Source organism: Passer domesticus, chromosome 1 (genome assembly GCF_036417665.1).
Source record: "Passer domesticus isolate bPasDom1 chromosome 1, bPasDom1.hap1, whole genome shotgun sequence".
In the NCBI taxonomy this organism is placed as follows: domain Eukaryota; kingdom Metazoa; phylum Chordata; class Aves; order Passeriformes; family Passeridae; genus Passer; species Passer domesticus.
In genome coordinates, this window is record NC_087474.1 from 67,240,627 (window position 1) to 67,263,099 (window position 22,473).

General features: G+C 40.0%; 1 protein-coding gene and 1 long non-coding RNA gene across 5 annotated transcripts in view; one reads left to right on the forward strand and one right to left on the reverse strand.

The window, feature by feature from the left end:
• Positions 1 to 7,398: 7,398 nt before the first annotated feature.
• LOC135301699 (uncharacterized) lies at positions 7,399 to 18,739 on the reverse strand. Its single transcript, XR_010363446.1, has 3 exons — positions 17,487 to 18,739; positions 16,879 to 16,924; positions 7,399 to 13,852 (listed from the first exon to the last, which is right to left on the reverse strand). It is a non-coding gene; the product is annotated as an uncharacterized LOC135301699 (long non-coding RNA).
• A 1,920-nt stretch (positions 18,740 to 20,659) lies between these two features.
• The window catches only part of RECK (reversion inducing cysteine rich protein with kazal motifs), a 47,942-nt gene continuing 46,128 nt past the window's right edge, over positions 20,660 to 22,473 (forward strand). Inside the window, exon 1 of one of the 4 annotated variants that reach the window (XM_064422067.1) lies at positions 20,660 to 20,845. In XM_064422067.1, the coding sequence (XP_064278137.1) occupies positions 20,764 to 20,845 (82 nt within the window). In that variant the 5' untranslated portion in view covers positions 20,660 to 20,763. The remainder of the gene's footprint in view (positions 20,846 to 22,473) is intronic. The other 3 variants (XM_064422100.1, XM_064422053.1, XM_064422062.1) reach the window with 3 other exon arrangements.

Here is a 22,473-nt window from a genome sequence, read left to right on the forward strand (position 1 = left end):
ACAATTCTGTGATTCTGTGAACTTCAAGAAGAAGGGAATATTGCAGAGAAAAACATATTGCAACTGTTTTAATGTCTTCAGGCTGTGTTATCAGTATGTGCAATATGCTCACAGCCTCTCTCCTAAAGTCCACCTCTTCTTCTTCTTCAATTAAGAGGAAGCTTGAGAAGGAGAGGTGCTGCCTTTATTGTTGCTGCAGTTGCAGGAGGCTTGAAGTACAATACTGAGGAAACTCATATGGTAAAATTTACCTGAGAGTGTGCATACAGATAATCTCAGTGTAAATGTACAAACAGGTAAGCCATTTTAAAAAACAGTTCCAGGAAAGTAACTTGTCTCTGTTGATCATTCTGCTAGTCTTTGAATTCTAGCTCAAAAGCAATGGTTAGATTTTAATGATGTCTTCCTTTGAAATTATGTGTTGCTGCAGCCATTTTTGCAGTTTCATGTAGCCAGATTATTTTGTTGTTTCCTCTTCCAAAGATGTTGCATTCAGCAGCTGAAAATACTTTCAAATTATTTTAAAAAGAAATAATTTATGCTAAGGCAGTATATTTGATACCCTTCAAATTAAGAACAGATGTTTTCTTTAGACCATTTGAAACCTGGATGAAGTTAAAGAAACTTATTTAATATGTGGTTCAACTGATAAATGTTTAGATATCACTGTTTTTCACATCATGCCACTCATTTGTAGAAGGTGAATGACAGCTTGGGGATTTTTTTTCATCCAGTGTATCTTCTCCGTTGGGAATAATTATCTTGGTATTTCTGTGTTGCACTTTCTGTGTATTTAGTGTTGTAGTATGGAGAAAGACACTCCAGCACTCATCTTGTGAGTTGCTTACTTCACCCCTATGTTTTAGCTAATGCAAAATTCTGCCTGCTGTCATGTGTTCTGAGTCACTGGCACTCACTTCTTACCGTATCCCCACAGTTCTATTTCCTACTCCATGTCAGAAAGCCACTTGGAAAGCTGGAGGCAGTTGCTTTGGTTTAGTTGATTTGAAAAGTTCTTTTTCTCTGCAATTTCTCAAGGTTTTCTTGCTTTTTGTACAGGCTGGCTCTTTACTGGAGACTTTACTGAAAAATTTTACCCAGCAGTGGGTCTCCCCTTCCTTGAGGTCCTATCAGGATTGTGGATGAAGGGAGAAGAATTCTCACAGACCTCTCTTGACATGAGCTCCCTAACTTGTGCACCCCTGCACACAGAATACTTCACACATGGTTCTTTTGCTTTTGCTTTGTCCCCTTACTCCTCCAGATTTACAGGGTGAAAACTCTCTGTTTTGTGCTTGAAGTTTGCAGAATAAAATGTCTCTATTGATACAGACTGTGACTCCAGTATCCTTAATGTTCAAAGCCTCTGCAAGTTTTTTACACATCAAGCAGTTCTAAATTGTACAGTAAAATACAGCAAACTGAAATGCTCTCTTTCTTCTGTATAATTTTCTGTTCAAAATAAGTTGTGAATGCAAGATTCATGGGGTGACTTACAGAAGTAGACCTCTGTATTGTTTATGATACCATCCTGGAAAATATCTGAACTCAAGCTAGATAAAATTCCTTTAATGGAATTGCTTTGGTGGCAAAGGAAGGAGAGAGAAGTCTAGAGATCATTTGGCTTTATCTGGGGTGAAAGGATCATTACCATGTTGTCCCTGTTTTAACTGTAAAATGAGAGAAAGCTGTTCTGGTTGGAATTCTTAAAACCTGTGCTTTAAACAATTATTTGTTTACAACAGCCCTTAGGAAAACCAAAAAAATAGAGGTAAAAATAGAATCAAATAAAAAGACTAGTGATGTCACTCTGAAGCTCATTAGCTTCAATATATACCAACACGTTTCCTTCAGTGTCCATCTGTTAGACATGATTACTAGGCAGCTACACCCTGGGATAAATATAAAACTTATGAGAAATTCTAATATTTATAGATCTGGATTGGTTTGAATTTCTCATTTAGAGGTTCGTACAGTCCTGGATTATGACAATACTTACACGTGGTGACTGAGCTCCTGAAGATTCATATTTGATCAGGAAGGCAAGAGATTTAGAAGAAGAAATTTGAAATTTTTTTTCTGCACTCCTGAATGTTTTAGTTGCAGCCACATGCCTTATCTAAGTGATACTGGAAAAATTATAGCTGGTCTGCTCAAGGCAAAGACATACTTCTGAAAAAGTAGTGGTGTTTAAGGGGCTTCCAAGACCAGCTCTGTGTGACTGATTCCTGAGGCAAAACTGATGTGGCAGGGGTCTGGTCACTAGGGGGGCCGTGTGTTTTCATGCAATTGTTTTTCCTTAAAGTCTCGAGCACAATTGGAGGTGATGTATATAGGCCAAAGTTCAGGAAGGTGTCATCTCTCCAGTGACTTGTTTACTGTGTCTAAGCTGGAGTGCAGGAACTTTATAAATTATTACAGATGTTTGACTTTATGAGTGACTGATGAGGTTATGAATCAATCTCTCAAATACGGATCTGTGTGCTTTTTCTGGCTCCTTGTCAGCCTCTTTCAATTTGTCTCCCTGGATGAATCCTGACATTTGGAAAGTAGGAGCTACAAGTCCTTGCAGATTATGTGACTGTGGGCCTGAAAAAGGTGGTCAGGCTGAAGGGACATTGCTCATCTCAGTTTTCTCAAAGTTTTCTCAGACTTTGCAGGATTGAGAGAAGAAAACAAAGCTGATTCTTAAGCAAAGATTTTCATGTCAGGCTGTTCTCAAACAAATACATTTGCCTATAAAGCAAAGGGGGTTTATCTGAAGTCAGAGGTGATCACAGAGAAGATAAGAGATGAGATAGTTTTCCATCACTTGGTGTTGCTTAGACACAATTTAGTGTGGATTGATGGCTTTTTACCTGGTCAAGTACCTCCACTCAAGTAGACAAATATCAATGTATTCACTGGTGAAACAGTGAAACACACACCCTGAGAAAAAGACTCATCTCTCTCCCTTAAGGAAGGCTTGGAAGTCACCTGACAAGCTAAAAATAATTATAGAGAGAAAATCATAGCAAGAACGTAAGACAGGTATTTTTAAAGGCCTAATAAAGAAATGGCTGTGCAAACACACGAACACGATCTGATGCAATAAAAATTCAAAAGACAAATCAAGGATGAAAATTCAAGGCTAAGAAAGTGAGAAAGAAAGAAACAAAGCTGTATCACTACAGTTCTCATGCCATCTGTGCATATGAGGAGGTGCTAGACAGAATTTTGCTGACACATCCTATTTTGAAAGCAATGTTGAAGATAACACAAGTAGTGCATTGTCTGTACTGTAGTTTTTAGTCTTTCATACAGAAAATCAACCAGAATCAGTTTGTTTTCATATGGGCTTTGAACTACAGCAACAAAACCACACGAAAACACGGCTTGTTGTAATCTGGACAGTTGGGACACAGAGATACAGAGAAAGTGCAGCTCTCCAGTACAGAAGCCACGATAGCCACTGAAGAAGAACAAGCTCTATATCTAAGAGGAAAGCCTTGACTCTTTTTATATATCAGACATCTATAGTGAAAGGTCATAGAAGAAGCTGGAAGAGACTGATGTTATAGATTATGTTTCTGCTGTGAATGTGGCGGAAAAGTTATCCCAGATTACTCCATTCTGTGAAAGGTATCTTGCTGATGGCTTGTGGGAGCCAGAAAAAGCAGTGAGCTTTGGCATCCTCGTCTGTGACAAGGCTTCTTCCCTTGCTTTCACAGCAAACCACAGATAACTTTATCTTGTATCAAGTAATGCTGAGCAGCTTAAACCTTTCTGTCTGCAGACACAGTCCATGTTTTAGTCTCCTACTGTATGCTCTGATTAGCCCTGTGGTTGCTCAGGAAAGGACTACATGAGTTCATGTGGGACAAATGCACAGTCAAAACTTAGCCAAGTAGTGTATCAGGGAATGTGAGGACCCTCGCTGTAGGTAGGACAAAGATTTGTTGCTGAAAAATTTTTGTCAGGAAAATTCCATCATTGTTAATGATTCCAGACTCCCGACTGCAACATTTCTGTGTTCCTGGCTGGAAAAAATGGGTTTCCATTCAGGTACATTTTTATGCATGCATGGTCTCATCATGGCTGCAATTAACAAAGCTACATTGGATCTACTGGGAAGTGGAAGACTCTTCTGCTAGGAGGTCTCTCACTATTGGTGTTTTCCCTGGGTTTATGGCACAGTCCTCTCCTGTCTTTTTCCAGGAGTCCAATGGAAAAATGAGGTCCAGGACTGCATTCTCCATAAGTCAGGTTGCTGCATTTTGTTATGGCCACCACCATAATTGAAAGAATGGTGAAAAGCTCCTATTTTCAAGGTACAGGTGTTTTAATTTCTATTATTCTTGTTAATGCAATTAGTACACAAACTAATAAATATGAAACTACTTTCCATATGTTTGTTGTGTAATTACAAACCTGTCTGGATACAGCAAGTGTTTTGGCATGGCTGCCATGTGATTTGTTGTCTTCATGCTCTTGAGGTTTTTCAGTATTTCAATTCTGGTTTTATTACAACTGACTGTGCTATTTAGATCTAAATGGGATATTTCGTTGCCAAAAACTCCCCTTATCTACAAAGACACAGTACCATTCTGTTCAGGTGATAACAAGCATTCATTTCTTGTAAAAAATTTTTATTAGTCTCTGTCTAGTTCTTTATTGCACTGTACAAGCTTGAAGTTCAGCATCTCCCACACTTGGTTTTGTATGTGTCTTATTTACTGATAGATTAAAAAGCTTATAGAGAAGAAGAACAAGTCAAGATATCAGGTTGTAGCTTAATTTTTTTCTTTTTTTTTCTTTCTTCCCCCCCAAACTTTTTGTAATGTCTTTATTCTCCTGGCTGCAATCCCTGGAATTTACTGTGAATGTACATAGTAAAAGGTGGCACAATTTACATTTTCTTCTTCAACTGCCATGTTCAGGCAACATATATTTATTGACTCTGTCCTCATTTTTTTTCTGTTTCCTTAGTTTCAAAGTCATGAGTTTGACAGTCACATAGGTAGATTCTTCCAGGTACCTGGAAAAAACAAGACAAGCTGCTATGTAATGATGTCTGTCCCCATTTTATATGGCTGCTTCATGGTAAGCTGCAACCAGAGGCAATTAATTTCTTTGCAATAAATCCTCAAGCTTCTAAAACTTTAATACCTCTATGGAGCTGGAAGAAATTTAAGTTAGGTGAAGTAAAAGCAGTAAAATGGACCATATGCTTTCTTTTATTTCTGTGCCTGATAGAGCACAATTCATTACTGATACTTTTCTTATTTGTCATAAGCCCTATTGTAGCACTGCTAATTCTGTCATTTTTGGCTGTCAAAGCCTGTCACAAAATGGATCAAACTCAAATGCATCAATTATATGTACACACTAATGTTGAACATCTAAAATAAGGTATTTATTTTCTAAATATTGCATTTAATAATCACTGAAAAATCGAGTTGATTTTTGGAAAATAAGATTTTCTTAATACTGAGAGGGGAGGAGAAGGCAATTTTAAGAACTGCCAGTCAAGAATTTTTAAAGGCTGCTCTTTATTTTAATGATTTCTTTCTTTTAACTGGAGGAAAAAAATCTCCCCCCACATTTAGGAATTTTCGGATTGTTCTTGCACCTCAGGAAGTGGCTCATCACTGCTATTTTTACTGCAAAATGTTAGTAGATGTAGGTAGGTTGAGAGTTAATGATATTTTACAGCAAAAATGTAAAAGCATCAAATCAAAACACTTTGTCAAAACTTACATTGTACTTCTGAAGTATTCACACCTGAATTTATAAATTTTACAAATCTTGTTACATTCTGCCTTTAAATACTTTGATACTTTTACTATGCTGAAAGGAAGGTTGGATTTGATAGTTACTAAGCTGTTTTTAGTGATCTGCCTGTGTATGGTACCAAAACAACCACGCCAGTACACACTTAGATGTATTTGTACTTAGAGTCAGAATGGCTTGGGTTGGAAGGAACCCTAAGGATCACCTTGTTCCAACCCCTGCCGTGGGCATGGACACCTTGCACTAGACCAGGTTGCTCAGAGCCTGGCCTTGAACACTTCCAGGGATGGAGCATCCTAGACAAGCTTCTCTAGACAACCCGTGCCAGTGCCTTGCCACCCTCACAGGAAGTATTTTCGTACCAATACATGAACTAAACCTGTTCTCTTTCACGTTAAAGCCATCTCCCCTTGGTCCTGTCACTACATGCCCTTATAAAAAGTCCCTCTCCAGGAAGGGACTCTCCTGCAGGCTCCTTTTACGTAATGAAAGGTGCTGAAAGGTCTCCTGTCTTTCATATTGCCTGCATCTATACCACAGATGATGTACAATTGCAATTCAGTATTAGAAGCCATCTCAGTTTCTCAAGTCATCTTCAATTTTCAAGTATTTAGTGGTGTATTGTTGTCAACAGACTAGAGGGGATTGCTGAACATAATTGTGTGATTAAGTTATTGTACTTAATTAATGGAAGTAGAAGGTGGTCTGTGTGATACTGTGCTTTACACAGAATGAAAGAGGTTTTTCTGTTGGACTTTCAGGTTCTTTGCTTGCCTTTCTCAATAACAAACACCACATTTCATTTTCTCATTCTTATGAGTCAGTTTAGGGAACCACTCAACTCTATGAGCTTCTATGAAAATAATATTTCCTGCAACTTTAATTAATTATTCTGTTGCAATTGAATTAAATATTTTGGATAAGATCAGCACTGTTGGAAGAGAGAGAATGAGAAAAAACAGTTTCCAGCTCTACTTTCCATACTGAAGATCAACGACACCAGATAGCAATGAATCTCTTAACTGACAGTGGAACTATAGCTCTTATGAGTCTTATTCTTCCCCAAAACTAAATATTTTTGCTTTAGGCATCGAATGACATGTCTTAAGGACTGAACAGCAGTGTATTTGTTTACAAAACCCATTGCAATTCTGCAGCCAGATGATCTACTGTCCAGAACACTCACTTGAAAATTCTGACAATATCTCCTGCCTTTAATCTTGTTAAAAATGCTAAAAAAATGTAGACAATAGTAAACCAAGCTCTTAATACATATCTGTATGTTTCATGCCTGAAAATAAATATGTCATCATTAAACTTTTTTTTTTTTTTTTTCCTTTTTTAAGAAGAGGCTGCAGTGCAGAAGCTGAAAAGCTCAGTGGCAAGTGAGGAACGTTGCTGTGAGATTCTTTTCTATGAAAGATCCAAAAATTCATAATTTAAAGGAGTTGATATCTCAGGAGCTCCTCTGGTTGAGGTGACCCCAAGGTGTGTTAAAATTCTCTTTTCCCCAACCTGGCTGTTGAAGAAGTCAGAAGACTTCGGCTCACGCTCTCAAGGTTGTTTATTATTTCTTATCTAAAACATTTTCTGTCTGGCCTGCCAAGGTCTGTTCTGCAGGTCAGTCTGAGGCACACTCCAGCCACCCACGGGCTGGTGGTGTCTTTTATACTATAAACTGTGTATTCAATATTTACAGTTATGTTCCAATACCTATCACCTATGTTAGACAGTGACTTTCTACTCTAAACCAATCCCAAAGTGCTAGCACCACCAAGAAGATGGAGGCTAGAAAGCAGGAAGAAGAAGAGGACAATGCCCAAATTCCTCCATCTTGCCCCCTAGACCCCCATAGTAAAATTCTTCAAAATTCCACTTTTCACCCGGTGGCAACTATTATTATGCTACTTAAACTTTTGTGACTTGTGATTCTTCATGCAAGGTTGGTAATTTGCTCCATGGGTTAAGATCGAAATCCCAAGTGTCTTTGGCTTCCTGCCAGGGTCTCCGGGCCCCTGCCAGGATTTTAAGCCATCCAGGGCATCCAGAGGGATGTCTTGGGTTCTGACATTGATATTTTTAGTGCCATACTACTTCAACATGAGTGTATCCTGGTATCATTAATTCCAAGTTAAAAGGGCTGATTTTTCAGATATTTATCTCTTAATGAGAAAAGCTTAGTCATGTCCTTTTAAGGTTCTTTCTAGGGGGGAAAGGGAGTTAAGGTGTACTTCATTTTTGTTCAGATTTATAATTCACTTGATATTTTTGATAGAGAAAATAGCTTTTGAAGTATCTGAATTATATGGCTTTGAAACATTTTTTTCTTACATGCCTGTAACTTTTCAGATAGTTATCTCTGGGTCTGGATTGAAGGCACTTCAGACAGTAGTTCATGATTAGACTTGGGTGTTTATTATTTCTTATCAGTAAAACAGTCTCACAACCATGAGTTCAGCAGCTTTTCATTAGAAGGCACAAAATGGCTAAGTCTCTTGTTACAAGCTCCTTTAAGACTAAACTATCCTATTAAGAACTGACACCTAGATTATTTTCCCTTATTTTCCCAATTATATTCCCTTATTTTCCCAATAACTGATCCCAAAGAGCCTGCAATGTGCGCTTTTCTGCCCAATTACAAAATGCCACCCAAACCCAAGAAGAAGCATGAAGAAAAAACCCAGGATGACACCCTGTGCCCTCCACCTTGCTTCCATCCACAACATACTAAAAATCCCAAAACCTAAATTTCTCACCAAGTGATACACCTACACTACTCTCTATAATCTATTTCACACTTTTGTGGATTCTAGTGTGTCTTGAAGTCTAGGAAACTTTCTCCACGAATGAGGGTCAAAGGCAGTGCTCCCCTGGGGGTCAGGGCACCCCAGAGCAGAGAGAGAAATATTCCCTGTGCCCTGGGTTTCCACACTGGTTTTGCTTGCTATTGCTTAAGGAGAGGTTAGAAAAGAACATGTGATATGATTCAGAGGCTTTTAATTTCCTTTTTTCAAATTAAAACAACAAACATTCAGGTTACCTTGTATGTTATGGAACTGAAGAAGAGTGCCCATTACAAATCTGTCTAATATTATTTACATTATTTATTCACTTACTTAAATCCTAATCAAACCAAATTTTACTTAGTAAGTTGTTGTGCTGGTTTTGGCTGAGATAGAGTTCATTTTCTTCACAGTGGCTGTTGTGTGGCTGTTTTGGATTTGTGCTGAGCCCAGGGCTGATAATTTAGAGATATTTTTGTTATTGCTGAGCAGGACTTGCACAGAGCCGAGGCCTTTTCTGTTTTCCATACTGCCATGCTAGCAATGAATGTGGGAGTGCTTGGGAGGAGACACAGCCAGGAAAGGTGGAGTGACCCCAACTGACCAGAGCGATATTCCAGACCACACAACATCATGGTCCGTAAATAAAGTGGAGGGAGGAAGGAAGAAGATGGGGAGGGACATTTGGAGTGATGGTGTTTGTATTCTCAATTTGTTGTAAGGGATGGGGTCCTGCTCTCCTGGGGATGGAAAAACATGTCTTCATTTTAACCCATGAGTTTTCCAGCTTTTACTGTTCCAGGTGTCTCCCCAGTTCTGCTGGTAGAACAGTGAGAAAGTGGCTGCGTAGGGCGTGGCTTCTGACTGGGGCTAAACCAAGAGCATTGTTGAAACAGAAAAGTGCTCTTTACCAAGAGCAAGAAGGAATAACACCAAGAAGGAATTGATTTTGTAGAATACAACTCTTACTGATCAGTGAGTTCATAGTCATTGGCACAAAAAAGATCATTTGACAAGGACAAGAAATGTGCTTTGATTTTTTTTTTCTTAAAACAAATACAGGAGTTAGTAGCTGTACTAACAGATTTATCCATCCACCCCTGCTATATCAAATTATTTTCAAATGCAAGCACAGTAACACAAGTTGATGAGAAGAATTTCCTTTTTCTTTTAGGTTTCATTGCATCAGACATGACATCAAGAAATTTCAGCAGAAATTCAACGTTACTACTACGAAACTGAGGCACTGTTTAAGTACATGTAGTTGATAATTTATAACTGTTTAATTTTTTTACTTTTTGTTGCAAGTGGTCTCGTCTATCCACATGTTAAATTATTTGGACCAGAGGGTAAACCAGCAACAGCACATAAGCACTAAAAAATAAAACTATCTTCCTTAATTGTGCCACTGCATTGCTGACCTCAGTAAGGAATGTTCATTATTTGAAAAATAATCATTTTATGATAAATTCTGAATTAAAAATAACCTGTTCTTCTCGAAGTTAATAAATCTGCTGTGAGAATATGTAGCATTTATTGGACATCTTACTTTGCATGCACAACACTATGTGGTATTTAGTTTCAGGAATAACAGAGCAATCTCATCAGGAGTCCTACTACCTTAACTCTAATACCTCACAGTTGATAAGATGTGGCTAATGATTCATTCACTTGTACATGGAAAAGGCTAAACAGGATAAAAACACTGTGATGAAATCCTCAATGTCTGTTCTGTTGCATTGTACTTCCCAAAAGAATGTAAGTTTTTTAATTACAAGTGCTGATGGCTGAGGTGATGATAAAAACTGTGATGCAGAAACAAGGCAGAAACCCAACAAGGATAACTTCTCAGTAAATAATAAATATTACTAGAAAAGACTCTTAATCTAAACTGCCTTTAGTCATGATGCTTTTTCAAAACCTTCCTGATTTTCCCCTCTTGAAATTTAAGATTACATAATAAAATCATTGAACAGTCATTTTAAGAATAATTTAAATTGTTATAAAAGTATTTTAATTGATTTCATTTCATTTAAACAATTTAATAGTTGTTTAAAATAATTAATATAACTTGTAAATGGACTATTATTTAATTTTGCAATGTTCTACATTAAAACACATAAACCACTGCATAAGTGTGGAAAGCTAATTGAGACTGAGACAATTTTATCTAACTATGTATTTTCTGCACTGTGCTTTCTCAGACCTCTGTTATATGTTCTTCTGAAGAAAATAGTTCTATAACTATACTCAAAGCACAGATTTTTGCCAAGATTTACTGCTGTCAGTCATACACTCAAGCAGCTGCAGTGGCAACAGAGAAAGGAAGAGATATATAACTCATTTTCTTGAAATTAATTATATGCTGTTATTTGTCACTTCTTTCATAATATCTGTAATTCCTCTGGGTGTGATTACTAGAACAGACTCTTTTCATTAGCTCTTCTTGAAAAAAACCCTTGTGGAGCAGAGTGGTGATGTCAGGAGGTCGCTGCAGTTGTTATAGATATAGCACTGCAGCATATGGGGAGCCTGCCCAAGGCAAGAGCAAGCAGAATTTCTCCTGCAACTACATAGTAAAACACACCCTCAATTTCTGTGTCCTTAGAAGCATTTGAGGCCATAACACGTATAAGATGTAATCCCAGTTTGTTTCTACTACATCTTAAAATACAAGAAGCTGTCACACAGAAAATTGGATGGGCAATAAGGAGTTTGAACTTCGTGCTAGAAAAGGATGAAAACTAGGAGGTTTTGAATGTGGGAGATAAGTCTTGACATTTAGAAAATGTCTTCAAATGAAGACCATTTCCTAGAGGCAAAACAGTTTTGTTTGTGCTGTCTTTTGGGGTGATCGGGTCTTATTCTGAGATTGAAAATGAAACTTTTGGGTTTTAATGCCCAGAAAGGCTGAAAAATCTCAGCAGCTCCATTTGTTTGGTTTCTTTTCCAGCAGACACTTACAGATGGTCACTGGCAAAGGACCAGCCAGAAGAAGGGTGCTTCCAGCTGCTCCAGATTTGTCCATGAGCACTTCAGATGCCAAAAAAGAGCCCCTTACATCAGACTCTGCCCTGTTTGTGAAGGCCCCATACAAAGTCTGTAGGACTGCGCAGAGATTCAGAGGAAAAAAGGGCCTGAAAAAGATTCTGGAAATCATCAAAGCTTCCACACTCCTCCCAAGGGAGAGAAGCCATATCCATGTGCTTGGTAAACATTTACATAGACTATTTCTGAAATATTTGCCAGACTGTTTCTGGTAGATATTCTTCAACTTTTCTGGGCACTACATTCCAAAACTTCATTAGCCTTATCTTTAGAAAGGATTTTTATGTCCAACTCAAATTTTCCTTGCCTCTGTTCTGGTGAAGGAAAATAACTTATGTATGCCACCACCCATCTGCAACACAATACTTGTTGACTCTTGCTTGCTGTCGTGGTGGTACTCAAAAATAAGGTCAGATGACTGATTCAGGGTGGATAATTTGCCCCCAAACAATCAAAATAAAATGATTGGTATAAAAATTCCTATTTCTTTCCTTTGCTCCTCTTCAAAAGAATCACTGCCCACCATCCCAATCTTTCAGTACATTCCCAATCCTTCACAAGCTACCAAAATAACAAGTCCCAACATTGTTTCAGCTGGGTTTTTTAATTCCTGTGATGAGCAACCCACCTTGAAATAATCTGAAGACAATACTCTACTTATCTCACTTTTTCTCACTAAGCAATACAGTCAGATAGCTATCAACTTCTAGAAGTTTGGAATTAATTACTTTCAACAGTTGGAAATTAATTACTTCCAGTAATTTGGGAGTTGGAGCTATATAATTCTTATGGTCCTTTTCAGCTCAAGCCAATCTGTGATAATGTCAAGGTTTAATTAACACAGATGAAATAATCTGCCACTTCCTGTGACAGCATTTTTGCTTTGCTGTAGCATTTCAGCCTATGTCCCAGACTTGGTATTAAATAGATAATACTGATAAATTGAATGTGATAATGCTAACTTCAAATCTATATGAATTTAACTTTCATTTTGAAGTACACTTTCCTTAATTTTAGGCCTTGCATTTACACATTCCTGGACAAAGAACTGATCAGATGTTGGAAACAATCCTAGACTTGGAAGAAAATGGTACATGGCAAAACTTTTGGACAACTCAATTTTGGCTGATGGCTTTAATACATATAAGCACATTGACGTGTGAGCATTTGCTCTTATTCTATGAGCAGTAACATTTAATAATGGTGAGTCAAAAAGAAAAAGGAAATTAGAATTTTTCTAAATCTGTAAGTAGAACTAGGGATGCCTTGCCAATGAGTCAGTCCTGTAGTGATTAACTAGCAATATTAGAATTGCACTACTAATACAAAAATTGCTGTGTCACAATAATAAACAGGATAAAAATAACAACCATTAACTCCATCAGCCAGAAGATCCATGGGCTTGAGTCCTCTGTTCCCTTACCTACATTGCACCTGAAAACATGCCCTTGGTGCCTTCTGGAAAGAGAGTTTGCTTTGTTTGCTGCTTTTGCATCTTTTTAGGACCAAGATGGAGTCTTTAGGCCTTTTGTAGAAATAGTAGCTTCAAAGCCTCACACTGTTCTTTAATACACCATGTTTTGCTCATAGGTAAGATATTCAGAAGCTGCATATGCTTCACAGGGATACATGACTGATAATATGCTCCTTGGAGAAAAATTCAGGGAATGCAAGAGGAAGGTTAAGGAATGCAAAATCCCTGCAAGCGTACTAGCTCTAGACATGTGGTCTGCTTTCACCTGTTGGGTTTTCTCTGTTCATTGGGGGCCTTCTTAACTTTTTTTACTTCCATTATTGCATGTGTCCTTCAAGTTATATTCTGAGCAGCTTTTAATAGGTATGAAAATTTCTTTCTTCCCCATTTTGGTTTCCTAGCATAACTATAAAAATCCCCCATGTCCTTTAAAAAGGAGAGGATGTCAGCCTGGTTACCAAAAGGCTGGTGAAGCAGAGACAACTACCTAATTATGTGACCAGGTTTTCTTGGGCCTGCAGGTAACACACTGAGAAATCAAAGAGTGAATTATATTATTTGGTCCAATGTTGGCTGATGTGAGGAACAGTTCATCCCCACAAATACAAGAAGCACGGAGGCAGGATGGGGAATCCCTGTAGCCCAGTAACAGGAATGAAGCCCTTGTTCCAAAGCTTCCCTGGGAAAGCCATCAACCTTGCTGTCCAGCTGTGAGTCCCTGTGGATGATCCTGCTGCTGGAGACGTTCTCTGCATCTGGCCTCTGGCTGGACTTGCTACAGCACATTTAGGGGAGGAACCAAACGTGGGGAAAGGGAGGAAGGGAAGGAACAAGCATCAGAAAAGAGAGGGGAAAGGGATAAAAGGGGCTGCTTGTGTGAGAACAGGTGGCTGCCATTACACTTAAGGTCATTACATACTTTGGTCATTACATTAAGGCTGCATCCTCTGCTGCACTCCCACATTCTGTTCTGTTCCATCATGAAACTCCATTTCTAACTACTATAAATACACTTTCATTTAAAGACAGCTCTTTAGGAATTGCAGAAGAATTTTAAGTACCACTTAGGATTGCGTTTCACTATTTTTCCTGTATCTTCAAATCTAGGAGGTACAGAACAGCAAAAAACACACAAGAGAGATTTCAGACCTTGTAAGGGGTTTTAAAGATAAAATTTCAGTTCTGTTTTTGAAAATGCTCTGGCACTTCTAAATGTACAAGATGTAAGTACCGCTTGATAAAGAACATTTCCCCCTTTCCCAGGTTTCATTTCATTAATGTATCTTCCATATGTGCTGCCTACTGAATTGAAACATAACAAATAGTGCATGTAAGGTATACAGGTATGCATAAAGGACATCACTTCTTTAATTGGCGACATCTGTATATTATTACTTGATTTTCCTTTTTTGGCACTAGTAAGAACACTTTTAAACTAAGCTACTCTTTAATTTTATCCTTTTAAAATGCTATGTGATGGACTTCATCATATTTTTGAGAGGCTGCTTATTCTCAGGCTTTCCATGAGAAGAATGTGGCCACACAGAAGGATGAGAGGCTCACAGCTTTTGAGATGTTGATACCCACATCTGCCTCTGCTCCACTGGAGGAACTGAGCTTTGGAGGATGACAATCCACCAGCACAACTAAGAATGTAGGAAGAGGTGTCTGGTGAAGGAACCCAGGCAGCTGAAGCATGAAGTGCATGCAGTGTTTCCAAGCAGTCAATTTCAATTTTATGTTCCCTTATACAGCTCTTGCTCTCACTACCCCACTGCCTTGTCCCTAGGCTCGACTCCCTCTCTCCACGTTTCTTCTCCTTTCCTAGCAAAGACATCAGAGTTCTCTAAATAAGTTCCTTCACTCTTAATACGTAAATTATACATCTCTCTATATATTTTTATTACAAACAGCTACATAAGATGGGATAAATAAGGCACCTTTCAACATTTTTTAAAGCATTTTGAGAAGTATTCTGGATTAATGCATACTACCAAAGTTCTACCCTAATTCACTCATGTCATTGAAGCGTAGGTACAAATAGGAATAGGCACTGATCTGTAATTCATGTAATTATAATGTTATCTTGACAGAACTTGATAGCTAATTTATGGAACAGCAAGAATAAAACAATTTCATTGTAGCTAAACTGATTAGTTTTAGCAAGTTTAACTAAGACTGATTTAAATAGTATGACACAAACTGGTTGCAAAAAATGGAATTTTCTGCCTTCCCCTTCCTTTTTTATTTAACCTGCCAGTCTACATTGATTTTTTTTTTCCTGTTTGAAAGTAGAAGCAACTGCACAATTGTCAATTAGCAGCATAAATTATTTCATACCTCCCACACCCCTTTCTGCAAAGCTTGCAGACTGTTCACACAGAAATAAATGTATAGCAGTGAATTAATTGTATACAGTCCTCTAAGGTTACTAATTGAGAGAGAATTATAGCTGTTAAAACATGGAAAAAAATGAATAAGGCTCTTTGGATTCTTTAAAATATCTCACTGTAGGTGCAGGTTATGATGCAATTTTGAACTCAATTCCATAGTACAGGAAAACATAAAAATAACCTTTGGAAAACATTCCAGAAGCAATTTGGTCCTTAAACACCATATGGAGAAGTAACTAATCCTATACACAACTAGATGATTCAGTGGGATAATCCACAGAAGAATTTCCATATGGCATTCTCAGTGTTCTTCAACACATCCTTTTCTATCTCCAGCCCATGCTTATGAAATGCTGGCAGATGCACTGCTGCTACAGAAGCCTGAGTTGAAAAGCAAAATGAATATCCATTTTATCTGTATCCAAAGACACAGATGACACATGGATATGTCATCACCAGCTAAAGGCTGTTATTTGTCCCCTTGAATGGTGAGCCAAGGCCAGCAAGAAGATAGAATATCAACTGGTAGAAGAATAGCCCATCTCTGCTATGGTACAGGTGTGCCAAGCTTGAGTTTAGATTCAAATTTAGATAATTAGGATTTGACTGGGCTGAACATGATTCCATTTGAAACACTTTTTTTCCCACATTCCCAAACTCCAGGATCTGCCAGTGTAATCTCCCTCATTTCTAACTTCTCAAAATGAAAATCAGCTTCTTTTTTTTTTTCTATCAATCTCTCAATGTTATTCTAGAAATAATTTTGAAATTATCTGTCCAATTAGAGGGTCTTTTACATGAAGGTACTCCAGACACTTTGTAGCAACTCTGGCCGTCCTGCAGTGGTCTTAAAGGCAACAAATTAATACAGATCCATTAATACTTCCATTATAAAGAGTAGAGAGCACAGAGACTGCAGAGCATACAAAGCAGCATAGAGAAATAAAACCATCTGACCAAATAGCAGACATGTATCTTAGTGATTTCTTTGGGCATTATTTTTAGCGCCACCTTCTTTAGCATGGAAGGACATCGTAATTACACTTCACTGATGAAGTTCTTCTCTGTCAAAGAGAATAAAATGGTCTTGATGCTGCCATCCGTGCACAAGCTGGTTTTAAACTATGCACTTCATAAGTTCTGTTACCAAGAAGTGTATTTTACTTCACTCAGCATTCTCATTTGAAGAGAAGCAGACACCGCTCTAACCCTGTAACTGATTTCAGGAGCTTAAAATTTAGACTGACAGGTAACTTTAGTTTTAGGTGGTTTGCTCTGCTGAGAAAAGTTATGCAATGTGGGGCAGAGACAGATTTCTTATAGTACCTTTATGAACATCAAAACTGTTTCTGAGCAAACATGAAATCCATTTCAAATTCCTTTCTGAAATCATAGAATAGTTTCTTACCTTACGCTCACTGATGGTGACACAATCCTATTTACTTCTTTATTACCTTCAAAGCAAATTTTAATTAATTATATATTCTTCAATTATTTAATAACTTTCAGTTGACTATCCTTCCAGACTTGATGTATGCAACATTAATTATTTGCCTATGGCAAGATTTTATGAACTCTAATATGCACCACATGTTCAACTTGCTCAAAATTAATTGCAGGCATTGTACATCTTTAACTGGCTTTAATCTCACATCTGTGTTGCTTTATATACAGCATTTTGTATCAGCATAAATGCACACTGCTTCTGATGTGTGTAATAGCAGCCATCAAACCCACCTTTTGTATTAACATTTTTCCTTTTAATATAAATCTAGTTTTCTGGGTTAAAAAATCAAAACAAAAAAAAAAAGTAATTTGAAAATAATCTTTCCTATTCATATTAATTATTTGGAAAGTCAGGTGGAAAATGCTGGCTGAAATCTAACAGAGACAATATAATGTTGCTAAGCTTTGCCTGAACAAGGTTTGCCTGTTTAAGAAAAAAATCTCTTTGAAAGAGGCTTTGTTGTGGAAATCCAAGCTTAGCCCGAAGAAACAGGCAACAGCCTCACTTACTAGCGAGCAGCTTGTTAGGGACAGCCCCAGGACTGCTCCCACGGCTCCCCTCCGTTTGCCCGGAGACACATCTGAGGCAGCTGTAAAGCCCTGCCTTGGCTCCAACCTGGAGATGAAACCGAACAAGCCCCAGCACAGGAAAACGACTCAGCCCCCGCTAGGAGCCTGGCACTGGCTTATCATGCAGGTATCTAGTTGTTGATACACAGATTAGGCAAATTAATGCTAATTAGGGTAAATTCACAAGTGTTGTAAGCACCTTTCCAATTGCAAGGTGTAGATATCCTGAGAATTACCGCAAAGCAACACTGCACATCTCAAACGAGATACAAAAATACAGGAGACTCTCTTCGGTCCACAAAGTGCTCTGCCGAAACACACAGAGATTTGCCACACTGACAATTTGGATTCAAGAAAAATGTGGCATCATTTTACTTTCTGAGGGGATCCTGATCATGTCAGAGCTCTTTCAGTAGAATGTGGTTGTGGACCAGTAACTCAGTGACTATCAGAATCTTCACCTATTGCTGAGGGAGACTTCAACATAAACTATGGAGTAATATTCAGCAATTTTTAGGATAAGAAGGCGGGACCAAATGCTACTCAACACAAAATATAATGAACTAATTATTCAAGGTAACACTAAAAGTGTAGCTGAATGAGCAGACATTATTATATTCTAGCCAACAGGAAATACAGAATAAATTATTCCATTTCCCTTAGCAGTTGACAGGAGCAACAAGAACAAGATAACACTTGAAAAATGATTTCTGTCTTACCACCAAACTTTAAAATTATGCTGTCAGCATACTTGTAGCAAACTGCTTTACACTGAGGCATTTAATTATTTCAAGTCCCAGAATTCCACTTCTCATTCTTAAATACTGGGTCGGACTCAATTTCAAACGGATGCTGCTTTGAAAAGGCCGATGCACATGTTTTAAATGGAAAAAAGTAGCCTGCAGATTCAGCACCCAAACTCTCAAGGACAAAGGTCTTTGCTTTCTAGAACAATTAGTTTAAACTTCATATCTCCCTTACAGAAAGCCAAATTTTAGAAGCTTATATTATTTCAAAGTTCAGTTTGCTGCTTTAAAGTGCAGGAAATACTTTCAGTGGTCTCAAATATTCCATCTGGAACTGAAGAGGTGACTTGGTGTGACTATGAACGACCTTTGGGTTGTCAGACCCACCCGCATCCTCTCCCTGCCTGTTTGCTTGGGGGACAAATTACTGCTACTAAGGACCTGGCACATAAGGGGCGCTCAGGGAAAGCAGGATGGACAGCAGTTCGCCCTCATCCAAAATCAAGCCAGATCAAACCATTTAGCATTACGGCTAATTTAGAATGCATCTAAACTGTTCAGGCCCCCGGTATTTTCAGAGAATCTAAACCAGTCCACAAATTCACAAATTCAGCCATCGTGCTAATTTTCCTTTGGGATCTGCTGCCGCCTCGTGGGCTCGCCGTGAATTGTAAGTCCCAAGATAGAAAATCAGCAGAAGCTAACCTTGGATCGCGGGGGAAAGCCCTGACATTTAACTAACATGTAACCTCACTTACATACACCATTTCTGTCCTCGTGTGAAAAGATTTTTGTGTAATCAGGTTACAGTTGAGACTTCACTTTCTTGAATTCACAATTATAGCAATAAAAGGCTTCAAACTAAAATGCAACTAACTGTACTGTTATTTTTTACAGCTTTGGTCGACAAAGAAGTAATACACTTTAATCACTCTGTACTGGTGTAGAGAGAGAGAGAGAAAACTTTTTCAACTTAGTGTTCTCCTGTATTGCATTGGTTTGTTTTTTGGACCATTTATATCTTGATATTGGAATTAAAGGGTTTCTACAGATTGTCCAGACTATATAAGACCATAGAGTCATTAATAGCTTGGTAGCTTGTCTTCAGAGAAGGAGGTCGCTGGGATATTAGACTGGAAAAAGGAAAAGCAATTTCTGGGACACTGAATTCCATGGATTCTTCAAAATTTTCCTGTTTTACTATTGCTGGAAAATCTGATAGTGGAATGCAAAGGTGCTCATCCAAAAAGCCTGGAGTTGTCAGAAGTTGATCCATTCACCTTCGAATGACCAAGGCAAAACGGTTGCATGAGGAGTAACTTAAATTCATTTTAACTTCATTGGATAGCTTACATTTCAATTCCCTTTAATTCTTATTTTTTAAAAAAAAGGTGGGGGGGAGTGGTCTAATCTCTGCATGGAAAATAAACAGCAGTGGTGGCCCTACTGTGCAGAGGGTTCTTCAGTTACAGACTTTAATTGTACGTCCTGTGGACTGAATCTGACACCGATGACGGGTTAGCATCATGGTGTAGCCACGACAGCCTCCTCACCTCTGTCCTCCCAGCCCAGGGGTCATCCCCCTTCCTAGCCCGTGCTTGGGGCCAGTGAGACCACTTCTCCCTCACAGTCAATGCACACACAAAGTAATTTTAAGCGGAAAACAAGGCTATAAACTTGCCTTACAGTCATAGAATCACAAAATGGTTTGGGTTGGAAAGGACCTTAAAGACCGTGTTGTTCCAAAGCCCCTGCCACAGGCAGGGACACCTTTCACTAGACTAGGTGCTCAGAGCCCCATCCAGCCTGGCCTTGAACGCTGCCAGGGATAGGGCGTCCACAGCTCCTCTGGGCAACCTGCGCCAGTAGTGCTTTACTAGAGTAAAGCATTTCTTCCGAATATCTAATCTAAACATCTCCTCTTTCAGTTATACATTACTCCGCTTTGTCGCGTCACTATTTGCCTGAATAAGAAGTCACTCTCCCTTCTCTTCATAACCCCCTTTAAGTACTGTAAGGCTTCCACCAATGCTTTAACAATGATGTTCAGAATTATGCTAATAATTCAAGTACTATATAAAAACAGAAATAAACTAATTCAACCGAGTCTGTGCCTCCTTCTCCTCTCCTGTCTTTAGTCCTCTCTTCAGACCGAGCCCGAGTGCTCCCTCCGGGCATGGCCCTGCCGCTCCATGAAGTGGCGGGGAGAGGAGGAGAGGGAGGGGGGTCAGCACACCCCCCAACCCCCCCCCCCCGCGCTCTGCTCCCTCTGGAATGTCCGCGGCGGCCGGGCGGGGGCGGGGCCTGGCGGGCCGGCTCAGCCAATGGGCGCGGCGGGCGGCGGCACGGGGCTGGCGGGAGGGGGCGCTGCCAGCGGCAGATCCCGCCCGTGCCTCCATCCCTCCGTCCGTCCGTCCGTCCGTCCGTCCGGGGGACGCGGGGCGGGGTTGGCGCGGGTTCGAGACCCGGCCATGGCGGCAGCGGCGGCCGCTCGGTGGCCCTGGGCCCTGCTGTGCCTGGCGGCGGCCCCGCTGCTGTGCCCCGCGGCGGCCGGTGAGTAGCGACCGCGGGGAGGGAGTGGGGGAGGCGGCGCCGCGCGTCCCTCTCTACAACATGGCGCAGGGGCGGCGTCGCCCGCAGGGATGCGGCGCCGTGGGACTCTCCTGTGCGGCCGCTGTCGGGGGCGGGATGCGGGAGACGGGGAAGAGGGGGGACGCCGCCCCGCACCTGCTCCGCGCCCGGGAAGCGGCAGCAGCGCTGTCCCGGTGCCGGTCCGGGCTGGTGCCTCCCGGGGAGGGAGAGCGCCCGCCGGAATCCCTGCGGCCGGGACGGCAGCGGGGGAGAGGCGCTTCCATAGCCGACACAGCGGCCGGATCTCCGGCATCCCTCCGGGCAGCGTGGCGGGCATGGGCCTCGTCGTGTGTCCCAGCGGGTTCCGTGCCTCCGGGCCGGGATGTGTGCCTTCGGCTGTCACGCTGCCTGCGGATGAATTCCCAGGATTGTGGCTTGAAATGGTCCAGATGGGCAAAACCTGACGCCTGGGGTGCCATCTGCAGTCTCAGAACAGGCTGTGTGTTCCAGGGCCCCTATTCCTTGTTTTCAGTAGAAGAGTAGTATCGAACAAGGTATGGAGTATTTTAAAAAGTGGGTGCAAGACGTTTAATAAAGAGAAGGATAGCAGTAAAATAGCTCCCCACGTTGCAGATGTCTTGGCAATGTGTGCTTGCAGCCCAGAATTCCAGTCATGTCCAGGTTTCCCAGAGGATGGATGGGTGCTCCATTCCTGGATATGTTCAAACCAGGCTGTATGGGGCTCTGAGAAGTTCGGTCTAGTGGAAGGACTTGGAGCTAGCTGATCTTTAAGGTCTCTTCCAACCCAAACCATTCTAGGAGTCTGTGTGTCTGTACCTTCCTGACAGGTCTACAAAAGCGTGGTGGAAAAAGAAGGCAGCTTAAGGCAGGTGTTGGAAATTTATGTGTTACCTTTTAATACATAAATGACATTGTTGTCATAGGAATGGAAACTACAAAACATGTAATACTTTAAAACAGAAGACTGCAGTCACTAAGGCATTTATGGGCACTTCATTGCTGTTCTGTAGTTTCGGTTTCTAGTGAGGCTTAGTTCTAGGAGGGAGACAGCAAAAAGCTAGTGGAATGAAATGTGACGTACTCTGGACCAGCTTTCCATTGATAAACCTACTAATACTGCAAGGACTTAATGCCCAAGTTCCTTCTTGCTGGTTCAGTCAAAATCTGTTTGGTATGGTGCTGTGAAAAAGACTTTTTTTGTTGTTGTACCAGTGTGATACATAGTTCAGATGCATCTCAGCAGAAATCTGTAATCATTAAATGATCCTGTGTGTAAAGATGTGGGTAGAAATAAAAGTTTTGAAGGACACCTCTGTTCTCTAAAACACCGGTCCAAAAACAGGAAAGTGAGAATGAAAATGGATATTAAGGCACTGTTCAATTCATTTTATATTTGCCAAGCTTAACTATGAATGAACAAAATATTTGAATGGTAGGGGGTACAAAGCACAGCAGAGTATAATGCTAAAAATGCTGCTTTAAGCTTCGGTCTTTCGTGACTTCCCAGTGCTTCAATTGAGTTTTTTTTTTGTTTTTTAAACTCTTGGTGTGTTCATATCTGTGTTTGCTCTAATATTCCATCCAGTTTT